This window comes from Poromitra crassiceps (genome assembly GCF_964638095.1).
Source record: "Poromitra crassiceps genome assembly, chromosome: 11".
NCBI lineage: Eukaryota > Metazoa > Chordata > Actinopteri > Beryciformes > Melamphaidae > Poromitra > Poromitra crassiceps.
Genome location: NC_139643.1, coordinates 18,442,458 through 18,455,909, shown reverse-complemented (window position 1 = coordinate 18,455,909; position 13,452 = coordinate 18,442,458). Strand labels below are relative to the sequence as shown.

General features: G+C 46.5%; 1 protein-coding gene across 1 annotated transcript in view; it reads right to left on the bottom strand.

Moving 5' to 3' along the window:
- The window catches only part of LOC310785521 (major histocompatibility complex class I-related gene protein-like), a 49,752-nt gene extending 40,171 nt beyond the window's left edge, over positions 1-9,581 (bottom strand). The window contains exons 1-4 of the mRNA XM_083646637.1: positions 9,437-9,581; positions 7,842-8,114; positions 7,287-7,577; positions 5,990-6,274 (exon numbers count right to left, since the gene is read on the bottom strand). Of these exons, the coding sequence (XP_083502763.1) occupies positions 5,990-6,274; positions 7,287-7,577; positions 7,842-8,114; positions 9,437-9,503 (916 nt within the window). The 5' untranslated portion in view covers positions 9,504-9,581. The remainder of the gene's footprint in view (positions 1-5,989; positions 6,275-7,286; positions 7,578-7,841; positions 8,115-9,436) is intronic.
- Positions 9,582-13,452: the final 3,871 nt, after the last annotated feature.

Below are 13,452 nucleotides of genomic sequence, written 5' to 3'. Positions count from 1 at the left end.
CGGTCTCCCCCTCCGCCTGTAGCGGTGGCTGAGGGAAAGTGTTCGGAGGTGGGCCAGGGGCATGGTTTTGGGGAGGGGTTTGGTGCGGGGCAGGGGTCTGGGTTGGGGGAGGGGTTTGGTGCGGGGCAGGGGTCTGGGTTGGGGGAGGGGCTTGGTTCGCTGGGTGGGGCTCGTGCTCAACTGTGACGCGGTATACAGTGATGTTATTGACGTTTGGTTGCTCCCTTGGAGCGGTGGGAGGGTGACCCATCTGGACTACTGGACCCCCTGCGAACGTCAGTGTGCTCTTCCCTAGGTCTACTGTGCATTGGTTTAGCGTCAAGTAGTCCTCCCCCAAGATACAGGGCCCCGCCATCTCGACTACCCATACTGGAAAGTTCACTGTCTGTCCCCCCACAGTTATCATCACGGACCCCCTTCCCCTCATCGGCATCAACTCACCGGATACTGTCCTCAGCAGCTGTGCCGCTGGCTGCTCCAGAAGCGTTCCCTCGGGCATCATGTTGGCGTTCACCAGCGTTGCCGTACACCCCGTGTCCACCAGGGCGACACAGTACCTCCCCTGCAGGTAGACTGGAACATGGCAGCCGTTCATCGTGCGCGGCCCAGCTCCGGCGATGTCGTCTACTTCGGGGGAAGGCGGAGCCCCACCTCCCCGTTGATGTCGGTGGGCTCCCTCCCGCGACGACGTGGCTACGGGGAATATGACATCGGAGACCCGTCTCGCCCCATCTAGACGGGCCCCGTGCAGTTTCCCTGGTTCCACGTTCTCCGGCGGCACTCTGCTTCCCGATGTCCGGGGCGCCCACAGCCCCAACAGATCATGCTCCCCGCCCCTCTGGTCCAGTTATTGTTCCGCGGGGTGGGCTGCCGAGCGGGGGTGGGCTGCAGAGTCGCGCTTCGGAGCAGTTGTTCTTTTAGCTGCTGCACCGACTCGGACAGTTCTTTCACCATGTTGCCTTGCTCTGCCAACGCCATCTTCCACGCTGGCTCTTCTTGTAACGGGCTCTCCGCCACCATTCTCACCACGGGGCGGCTTTCCTCGTGTCGCTGCTCACGGCCCAGCCCTCCACTGTCTCTCTTTCAAGCGCCAACTCCAGCGCCACCTCCAGTGTCTTTGGCCGTTTCAGCATTACTTGATCGCTTAGACTTCGCGGCACGATTGCCTGGATAAAGTAATTTCTGGCAAACTCATCCAGCGACTCTGGCGGCAGCCGGCTGTATACACGCCGGCTGAGGATCTCAATGTCTGTTGCCAGTGCCCGCAGCGACTCCCCCGGTCGTCTACGCCTGTTACACAGTTCCGCAACCACTATGCCTTCTTCTTTGCATTGGCCGAAACGCCTCCGCAGGGCCGCCATCACCACATCTAAGTCTTTTGTATCGGCCATCGCCGCCACGCACGTTATAGCTTCGCCTTCGAGGGACATCACCAGATGGCTGGCTCTCTCCTCCCTCGACCAGCCATTCATGTCCGCTGCCACGTTAAACATTGTGCAATATGGCTCCCACTCGCCTTTACCATTGTATTTCGGCTGAGTCACTTCCTTCTTGCCTCGGCGGGCGCCGTCCCGCGCCGCCTCGATCCGCGGCACTTCCCCGTCACTGGCCCGCAGGCTAGCCTCGCTGGGCCGCGGAATAGCCTCCATGGCTACAGTGACAATGTCGTCTGGCTCGGTCTTCACTCTCACCAGCCCCTGGCTTTCCGCTGCCTGTCCTGCTTCACTGACCCGTGGGCTAGCTTCGCTGGGCCGTGGGATAGCTTCCGTGGCTACGGCGGCAGCGCTGTCTAGCTCGGGCTTCACCCCCACCAGCTTCTCCTTAGGCTGTATATGGAGACTGCTTCACGCATGCTCTGTCTGACCGGAAGTCTCCCCCAAGCATAGTGTTCCCCCCCAGTAACACTCCCACACATCAGTTCCTAGCTGCAATCGAGACACTTCTATTGCTCACCACATTATGTAACTCTGGATTGCTACAGTATTGTGTTACATCACCACATGGCCATCTTGGTAGGAAAATAACAGGTGATTGTAATCAATTAACAGGTGATTAACAGGTCAAGTTACACAAACAGCCAATGAGCTGTGCGTATTGTAGCGCCATATTGGTAGGAAAATGCTTGTGACATCATGGGAATAGGCTTGGAGTTGTGAGGAGCCGGGAAAGGGTACAGGGGGAGTAGGGGAGTAACTATCTTGAAATCCCATAGTCTTTGGTTCATCGTGACGTCACGACGTATCAAATCTCCCATTCATTTGAGGGCAAAAAAAAGCAGTGTTCAACCCATAGAGGGCACTTATGCGGCTGAAAATGATACAAATGGTACAATGGCAACAGTTTGGTCTCAAATGTGGAAATTTTGACCAGAATTCTTCACACACCACCCCCAAAGTCATATTGGTTAAAAGCTGAAAAAAAGTGTTTTGGGGTTTAGTCCTGCTTTAAGTGGCTGCTTCTGCACTGAACAGCGCACTGCGATGACGTCACCTGTTTTGTTCTAGTCAAGTCAAGTCATTTATTTGTATAGCCCTAATTCACAAGCATGTCCCAGAGGGCTTCACAGAAAATATGTCAAGCTAATTCTAGCTGACACAACAGTCGCAAATTACAGTAGTAATTAGGGATGTTCATCAATTATCGAAAATCGATAATTGATCGTTAACGAATTGAATCAATCATGTGGAATTTTTATCGATTATTGTTATTATTATTTTTATTTTTATTTATTTTTTGCAGAGTAGGTTTGAGTGGAATTCGTTCCTCCTCGCCCCACTCCATTGCACAGCCGACTAACGTGAGGTGGAGCTTCATATAGTCTCTAGTTTTCTGGCTGGGCACGGGCCTTTGTGCCAACAAAACTGTTTTAAACATGGGGAATTCACACCGGCATGCGCCGGGGACAGCAGAGTGTTGGAGAAGAGACACATTGAAATAAAGAGTTCATTGAGGAGAACACGTTGTCTTTCGTATTTTCTGCCATAGGCGTTCATTTTGTAAAAAAAAAAATTGAAAGGAAGGAGGTGGGGGGGAATGGGAAATGTGGGGGAGGAGAGAACAGGGAGGGAGAGGTGGGGAAGGAGCAGGGGAAGGGGGAAAGAGAAAGAGAATGAGAATTGCATGTTTTGGTGAAGGGGGTTCCTATATGAAGGAAACCCCCGGGAGGCACGGGGAGAACATGCAAACTCCACACAGAAAGGCCCTTTTGACGACCCCACCCGGGCGGTGGGCACTTGAGGACATGCGGACGGGCACGCATTCCTTCAGCGGTGACAGCGCTTACCACTGCACCACCGTACCCCCCCACCTAATCAGTTCATCCTTGAGTCGAAGTCAATGTTTGAGGCAAATGTGATGAAACTCTGTCAAGGCATTTCTGAAATGTTGCGCTAACAAACTTGAAAATGGCGTTCGAGAGGTCACAGTGACCTTGACCTTTGACCACCAAAATGTAATCAGTTCATCCTTGAGTCCAAGTCGATGTTTGAGACAAGTTTGATGAAATTCCGTGAAGGCATTCGTGAGATATCGCGTTAACAAGCTGGAAAATGGTGTTTGAGAGGTCACAGTGACCTTGACCTTTGACCACGAAAATCGAATCGGTTCATCCTTGAGTCCAAGTCGATGTTTGAGACAAGTTTGATTAAATTCCATCAAGGCATTCCTGAGATATCACGTTAACAAGCTTGAAAATGGCGTTCGAGAGGTCACAGTGACCTTGACCTTTGACCTTTAACCACCAAAATGTAATCAGTTCATCCTTGAGTCCAAGTCGATGTTTGAGGCAAATTTGATGAAATTCCGTGAAGGCATTCCTGAGATATCGCGTTAACAAGCTTGAAAATGGCATTCGAGAGGTCAACAGTGACCTTGACCTTTGACCACCAAAATCTAATCAGATCATCCTTGAGTCTAAGTCGATGTTTGAGGCAAATTTGATGAAATTCCGTCAAGGCGTTCCTCAGATATCGCGTTAACGAACATCGTACGGACGGACATACGGACGGACGGACGGACGGACAACCCGGATCCATAATGCCTCCGGCCTGGCTATCGCCGGCGGAGGCATAAAAATTATAATAACCGAATCAGAGGCAATTATGAAATATTCTAACACATAGGCTAGATACATTTATATTGTGTTATATTTACAACCGGCCCTTTGAGGGCAACCATAATGCTGATGTGGCCCGAGGTGAAATTGAGTTTGACCCCCCTGCTTTAGAGTGTGAGAGAGGAGAGAGCAGGAAAAGGGGGGAGAAAATCAGACAATCTGTCTACTCTAGACATTAACCAGAACTAACTAGGACACAGGGAATCTAGCCAATCTACAGCCTAGTCTGACCTGTCCTATTCTGCTCTAGTCTGATCTTAGCCTGAACACTATAACAGATCTACAGCCTATAGTTAGGCTGTAGCTAATCTATCGCCTAACCTAAGCTATTCTATATATCGGCAACCCTCGACCAGTGATGAGAGCACCGATGCCCCCCACCCCGGCCCCCGCCCCCACACACATAAGGCGTGGGAGAGAAGGCCAGGCCGGGACACAGCGGCACCCCCCTCACCCCCAGTGCGCGCAAGGAAACCTTTCCACCACATGGATTGCCTCAGTGACTTGTTGGTTGAGGAGGAACCTTGTGAGGGCGGATGTACTGTAGGGGTCCAGCTGTGGACCCCATCTGGGGACCCAGATCTGCTGATTGGCAGAAGGCGTTTGTCAACGCAACTACTCCCGCCCCTGCTCCCGCCCCTGCAAGCACTGGGTGAAAGCTTCAGGCCAGATGGTCCCGCAGAACAAAATGAAATGTGAGTTCACGTGACCGGCTGGTTTACCAGGTTAGTGAAAAGGGTCTATTATGAATTATTATGAATGGATTTTTGGGAGACTGCTACTTCCAGCAATCATGGCCAACCACTCATCCCTTCTTAGTTAATTGGCACATTCAGTCTTCAACTCTCCACCATGATAGCTGATGTGTGGTGAGCGTTCTGGCAGCTGTGCATCACCCAGGTGGGTGCTACACATCGATGGTGGATGAGTTGATTCCCCCCTATATTTTAGCACTTTTGAGTATGCAGGAAGGCGCTATATAAATGTAATAAATTATTATTATTTAAAACAACAAAATTCCTGAGGGAATCATGGTGGATACACTTTACAGAAATGGGTTTGTGAGCAGAAAATTATGAGTTTGTGACCTGAACTGACTGGGAAAACCTGGGCAGAGTGAACCGAATGAGGCTACAGCAACTATAGTAATAATACCGTCACACTGTAAGGGGCTTAACCTCTATCAGGTTGTACTGGGCAGCTCTTAAGCCCAATTTATGCTGTGTCTGGCGACACTTTTGAAAGCGTCGCAGACAGAAATGAGGACTTGAGTCGACACTTTCAGGTGTTGGCGAGCAGTGTCTGCTTGTGACATTTCTAGTGTCGCTGACTACGTCACATAGTGACTCTTGCAAGTGTGATTGGCTATATAGACGGCACGCGCTTGACTTCCTTGTTTTGGTTTTCGCTGAAATGAAATGAATGAACGTGTCCCCCCACTATTTTTATCAGCATGTCCTTGATGTATGACTTCGTGAAAATCCCAAAGAACACCGTGACCAACTTCCCAGAGAGAGAGGAGGTGAGTTGTGTGGTTGTGTGTCGTTATATGTGGCTGCAGCCAAGTAACCTATGTTACATCTTGCCTCCGATGTGGTTTCACTTCACTGGCTGTCTGTACTAGTTCTCTGTTTATAGCGTTCAAGTGTCACGTGACCGTTGAGCCGAGGAGAGAAGCATAAATGCAGCAACATGAGCGACACTTTATTTATTGTCGGTGACCATGTGTTGAGTGACACTTTCCAATAAGTATAAATTAGGCTTTAGTTGTGGATGTGTAAAATTGTATTAATGTGAAGAAGGATGATGCTGGTAAAGGACCATGCAGACAAAAACAACAACAACAAAACACTATTCTATTTTGAAGGCTCTTACCCCACTGCATGAAACGGTACATGCCAGATGCTGTGTGTTTCACTTCACAGGTGAAGTGAGCAGAGTCACTCTTTAATATCTCAACGCTCATCGTGAGCTGGTGGGTGTCGTCTCCATTTGGGCGAACGCCTGTGGACATCAACCCGTCCAGCTGCGTCAAGAGGCGGCCGTTCCTCCTGATCAGCATCTCGATGTCTTTTACGTAGAAACCTGTGGCCATGCAGGTCAAGATGAGGTGGCCCTCAATTCTGGCCTCCTTTGAAAACATGTGCACCTCTGGTGGAGCTGCAAAGACAACAAAAGAGACAACTGAGTTAGCCTAGCTGTACCTGGTGGCCAGGCAGCTGCAGGTAGCAGTAACTGTATGCCACATATCACTGTTATCAGATATTTGATAAACACCAACCATCACATGAAAAAGACAACTGTTTGAAGTTGATTGCTAATCACTTATCAATAATATTGCTATTACTACAACAGCTACTACACCTAAAGCCAATAATGAGATCTCCCAGGATTCCACGAATGCTGAATTTACTGCAAATGTGTCTGTCTGTCCCGCAGAATATGTGTATGATACAAAGACTCACATTAATGATACAATGAATGAATTAATTAATACATTAATGATACTACAACAAACAATGATACTAATGGCAAAAGCAAACACTACTACATCATTGTGACACATTCCATTTCAAAATCACAGTCCAATGCCAAACTTGTATTATGGTGTTTGCTGATAGTGGCTGGATGATTTGGCCACATTATGGCGTACCACACCAGTTCAGGCAGAACACTGAAGTCATGAACGTTTATCACCAGCTGTCCAATTCAACAGCTGACTCTCACCATCATTCACATTGAAACAAGTCAATGAGGCACTCTTTACAGTCTGACAGCTCACCCTGCTGGTTAAGTGATGCAACTGCTGCTCTTGACCCAGTCCACCTCCCCAACCTCCTGCTGTCATCTGTTCACAGGATGCTTGTACAGACTATCTCCAAATTATAACTGTTTTGATGTGGTTTCCATATGATTAAAGATATGTCTGCCTTGTGGGGTTTATGTTGCTCCCTGCAGAATCTCTCACATGCTGCCTGGATTCAGCCTTTTCCAACAATACAAGTGCATCAGCATTACTAGTGCTCTGAATGGTCCAATGTCCTTTGATGCCAGTGTCTCTGAATGAACTATAGCTGAGACTACAAATATTATGATTACTGTAAGTAATGACAGTAGCTTTACAACTATATTAAAAACTAAAGAAGCTAAACAAATATGGATTAATACATACAGGCCTTTTTTAGCTGAATCAAGCCATATTCCCAGAACTTGTTGAGCCATTCGACACACTCTTTCTCCAGGTAGCCTTTGGTGTACTCGTTCAGGACCCGGACCTCATCCCACTTCCTCTTGGTCGGTAGGCCATAGTTATCCGGGGCAATCCAGCGTGAGTTGATATGATCAAAGGACAGGAAGTCATTTCCGTCGTAGTTGTACATGTCCATGCCGCGGGTGAACCTGCTGGAGCCGTCAGGCTGGGTGTCGACCACACAGCCGACCCTCCACTGAAGAACATGGGTGTCTGAAACCAGATGGATTGGCAATTTCAGAGGTAAATACTGGCTAATGGAAAAAATGAATTATACTGTGAAAATAATAAAATAAATAAGTAAAATAAATGGAAATAAATTACTAATTTTAAAATCAAGGACATTTCTTTGGCGTTTCATAATTTGTTGCTGTATCGAAAATGTACCAAACCCTGAATTTTGAACGGTGAAACGGTTTCTACAGTCAGATGTTACCCAAGATTCCATACTAATGTTGTTTGTTTAACAGATCATACCCGTGTCATTCTGCATCATGCGTGCCTTCAGGATGTCGATGTTGACTTTAAACCACTGCTCTTTGCTCTGGCGGGACCGTGTGCCTTTATCCCAGTAGTCTGCATCCAGCTTCTCCTTCATCCAGGCCTGTTTGGGAATCTTCTTCTGGCTCGTGCTGTCATAGTAGTCGATCATCCGGTTGTCCAGGAGACCCATGGCTGTGAACTGGTGGATGCCAGGGAGCTGGCCGTCCTTGGAGAAGGCCGTGTAGATGTAGGTGAGGGAATGTATCTCTGAGAGTCACAGAGAGGGAGACAGACAGACAGACAGACAGACAGACAGACAGGCAGGCAGACAGACAGACAGACAATCATTCATATATGGAACAACACTGGGAATGAAAGCATGTATTTAAAGGATAGAACTGGTATAATCTTAGTTTTGACAACAATGTCTCATTACTTTTACTTACTTGGAAACAGTATGACATCATGCTGTACCAAGAAGCGCAAATTTAAAAAATCCTAAATAAATCCACCCCTTCCACCAAATAACAGCCTCTCTCTCCTTAAGCGCCCGGCATGGTTTTGCGCAGCCACGACTTGGAGCCTTGCTGCCGAAGAGCGGCGACAGCGAGACTGTGCATACTCGAACGTACCTCGTTCAAAACACGTCCAAAACGTTATCGTGTCGTTTCCCAAGAACTTGCAATCATGTCGGTGGGGGGACATTTTATTGTCCCTCCATTTCAAAACTCATTCCGGTGAGCCTGCAGAAGGCTTTGCTAGATGAGGGACAAGCACATTAAATGAGGAAATGGCATTTCCTCATTCCTCACAACAATGAGTTGACGGCGCTAGACGAGTGACATTTTCGAGGAGCTGCACGCCCCCTACGCCCAGCTGCGCCGATAGGACGCCCACCCACACACACACACACACACACACACACACACACAGTGTAGCTTGCCATACCTTGGCTTTGGCTGAAATGACGCCGCTTGAACCCCTAATAAACCAGTACAAAAACAATAGGGTTCCAGCCCCGCCCCTTCTGGTGTGAACCCCTAATTATCAAACTAATAAGTCTACAAAATACAAAGAGCCAATAGGAGGGACCAGTCGAGCAGCATTTTGGTAAACAAACCGTGTCACTGGGTGGCAACGGCAATGGAACCCATATGGAGCCCAAGTGGCGCGAGGCTTGTGTTTCTGACTCTACTGCGACAGTTCACACAACTTTAACACTCAAACTCTTGAGTTACTTCAGCTCTCAGAATGTCAAAATATAAGCGATGTGATGTAGCCTATAGTTTTTGAGATATTAACGTTTGTTTGGCACCACTCATACTATTAACTGCCGCGGGGTTCCCCATTTCTGGGTGGCAAGTGACGTCACGGCTGATTCGTCCTATTTCTAAGGATGTGTGAACCAGAATTGTTTTTTCCTCTCTCTCGGTATGGAATAAATTTTTTAAACGGATACAAACATGTTTTAAACTTCCCATTTGACAATTTAAAGTAAAATTATCAAACGAAATACAAATTTCAAAAGACGCCATAGCTGTGCATTTTTACTTTCACTTACGTGAAGAGGCATGAAACTCTTAACTTACCGCCGTTTACAGTCAGCATTGTCCCAAACAGGACCAAATATGAGATTAAATCATGGATGAAATCCATGTTGAGCACAGAGCAGAGCAGCAGACTACATTCACGTTGTGAAAGTCGGTATTTTAGCGCAGATCAGGTCCGTCTCTTTCCGCTTCTCTGCTGCCTCGACTTCGTGTGTGCCGTCATGTGTGCCGTCAGCAGCAATTTCTGAGCAGGAATTTCTGACTTCCGATCAGGATTTTTCAGAATAAACGCTGTCATGAAAAATCGATAAAATACACAAATTTAAGTGATGTCACACAAATTGAATAAATACAAATATATGTAAATATATGTATTTGAAAAAACTCATTTTACACCCTAGGGCCACAGAGTCAGAACAGAACATAAGCCCATTTTGAAATATTGTTCAAAAACTCAAATTTTAATGCGTTGGGGAAAATTCAGTGCAGTCATGTACATGCCTAACTAGTGGCTTTAACGCACATCCCCAATGCATTAACATTTGAATTTTTGAACAATATTTCAAAATGGGCTCACTTTACTGGGGGCGGCTTTAGCTCAGGAGGTAGAGCGGGTCGGCCAATGACACAAGGGTTGGAGGCTCGATCCCCGCTCCCTCCCAGCTGTTAATCGTTGTGTCACAGACACTTAACCCTCCTTGCTTGGTATGATTGGTATGAATGTAAGACATGATTGGTATGAATGTAGACATGAATGATGATGGTGGTTCGGAGGGACCGTTGAGCGCCAATGTGTGGCTGCCACGCTGGTGTGAACGAATAATGATTCTGTGTAAGCGCTTTGAGCCTTGGAAAGGCGCTATATAAATCCAACCATTATTATTATTATTATTATTACTGTTTGGTGTGGCCGTAGGCTGTAAAATGTGTTTTCTCAAATATCAACAAGAGTTTACACATATTTGGGTTAGCAACTAGTTAGGCATGATAGAGGGACTCTATCATTTCAAAAATGGGCTCATTTTACTGTTCTGTTGTAATGTGTGTGTCTGCCTCATTGATATGGGCAGACATTTCACAAGCCCATGAGCAGAAGTGGCTACTTTTCACATAACAACATCGTCCATCATTGTGCATATTAATGGGGCACCCTTACTTGATAATCTCTCCTATCGATGTCTTCCGAGAGGCAAATCAGGTGAGAGGCACGGTCACCACCTATTGACCAGCGTGAAGTGGTCAGCAGGAGTTTTCTGTAGCTACACAGCTACTTTGTATTTGTTCTGCTTGTCTATTTTCATTCAAACATTAAACTAGAGGTTCATCTTAGTATTCTTATGTTCATTATGTTGGGTGTCATACGTAGGCTACATTTCTACTTCAATTTGTATTGTAAAAAACAAACTTTATCATGCTTTTATTTTGAAGACAAAATCACTAACCCGGAAGTGAAATTCCTGCTGGCCGGAGAAAATTCCTGCTTACTTCACGCTCGTGACTTCGCCCCGCAGCAAGTAATTACGACGCATTCAGGTGCTGCTCGTAAAACCGACCACTTGTGCTGCATCCTCTCACAGGTTTCAAAAGTTAAATTACAGTGGACTTTTTTGTGCTGCTTGGAATTCCATGCATTAGCAATTTAACCACCAAAATAGAGACATGAAAATGTAAATATTTTTTATTGAGCAAAGTTACTGCTAATGGTAAAATAAACAATATACGGATACCAACTGTGTCTATTAAAGCAGCTTGTTAAAAATTGGTGAGTGTTGGTGTGAGTGTGATTAGTTATGTTGTTATTATTGTATGTTTTTAATTCCATATTGTTTCTTTTTTATGTCTTATAATTGGACACACCTTCACCAAGAAAGGAGGCACTATTGATTGAACAGTGAGTGAGATCACCCATGTGTAGTCTTTTATACTTTGTAGTGATTTTAGAACAACCTAGATAAACTAATTAGTACGTCCATTCATGGTTGAAGTAGGGCTCATTGTGAAATCAGCTCTTGAATAATTTCATCTCTGGGCTTTCATAACAGACAAGTTTACAAATGGAAAAGGATCACTTGAACGCACCGCACCGTTAACGCTGTTATTTTTTTCATGACCAAATTCAATGTATTGTAGCGTTCCTGGTATTGATGAGGCAGAGGCTTCTTGCTGGTACAGGGTTCTTTATTCACAGTTAGTCATATTTACAACTCTTGGCGGTTGTCACGCTCATAGCTAGCAGCTTCTCTCTAGGCGGTATCCGGAGACTGCCCGCGCATGCTCAGTCTCCCACGGAAGTCTCCCACAAGCATAGTTTCCTCTTTTTTTTTTTTTTTTTTTTTTTTTTAATACAGTTCAAAGTTCTCCAAGTGTCCTGGAGCCCGTGGCTCTCTCTGTGGCCGTGTTAGTCTCTGTGAATCTGCCTGTGGGGCTGATCCCACCTGCAGTGTCTCTGATACTTCAAGTCCCTGGGTGGTGGCCGTCCGGTCATGGCCGGACGCCCCTCTCTGTGGAAACAGATTCCTTCTCCCAGCATGTCTAGGTGAAACCGCTGGGCGGCCGAGATCTGGGGGAAGGGTGCACCCCCCCCTGTACGGGGCCAACCTGTCTCGGTGGAGTACCTTCTTGCCACCAAGTGGCATCTGCACTCGGTACACCACCTCCCCCATTCTCTCCATGACCCTGCATGGGCCTGTCCAGTGACAGTCCAGTTTAGGGCTACGCCCTTTCTTTCTCCGGGGTGTGTACACCCAGACCAACTCCCCCCCCCTGGAAATGGTTTCCCTTTGCCCTCACGTCATAGTTCCTTTTTTGTTTCATGCCTGCTTTCTCTAGCTGGTCCCGAGCGAAGTTGTGAGCGGACTCTAATCGATCTTGTAGCCTCCTGGCGTACTCTCTCCCCGGGGGGGCACGCACAAATCGCTTGAGGAACAGTTTCTTCCCGCAGGCCACGAGACTCCTTAATACACAAATAGTGTAGTAGCCGTACTGTACCGTACTGTAGCTGCTACCATTACGTATGTCTAATGTTTAATTGTATGGTTAATAAGGAATATGCTATTTGCACCTGTATGTCAAATATGCCGAATTTAAAACGCCGAGTTTAATTGTATGTTTAAAGGGATAGTTCGGTTTGTTTGAAGTTGGGTCCTATCAGCTAGTCACATACACTAACGTAATTAGCTACAGTGTTGTGGACGCTGAGCGCAGTGTCTAACGAGATCCGGCACCCAGAGGAGCAGCCTCGCGCAGCCTCACCAGCTTTTTCTCTCTCAGTACTGGGGGGCGAAGCACAAGCGGAGGGAGGAAAACAGCGCAAAGGAGAACCGACGTTCAAAATCATCATAAAAGTATTATTTTATTTTTAATATGTAGGCCTATGTTTGATATTCAATATGTACACGTGCATGCACATACACACATGCTGTCCCAGTCACTGCTCCACCCCCTCTGCCGGATCTGGGGAGGGCCGTAGGTGGACCTGCACATGCTTCCTCCAATACATGTGCAGTCACCAGCTGCTTCTTTTCACCCGAGAGTGAGTTTCACCGGTGGGACGTAGCGTGTGGGAGGATCACGCTACCTCCCCAGTTCCCCTCCACCCAGACAGGCGCCCCCAACGACCAGAGGAGGCAATTATGGATGGAGATGAGTACTGATAGCTATGTGTAAAATATCTATAATAAGCGATCGGGATGTAATTAAGATAATATATAACTGTTAAAAGTGGTATAGTGGTGGTGACTTGCTATTATAATAATATTAATAAACATAGGTCAATAAATAATCATAGTAGAAATATAATAATAATAATAATAATAATAATCATAATCATAATAGTTATAATAATAATAATAATAATAATAATACCGTAAAATACCAATTATTAGCCCGGGCGTTAATTGACAAAATATGTAGCCAGACCCCGCGTAAATATGGGACCTGCGGCAGTTTGGGACCTGCTTTAATTATTTTTGTACAAAGATATTGCTCAGCAAAGATTGTAAATAGTATGAAATTGTTTATTTAAACCATTTATTTTAATCAGTTGGCTACAGCCC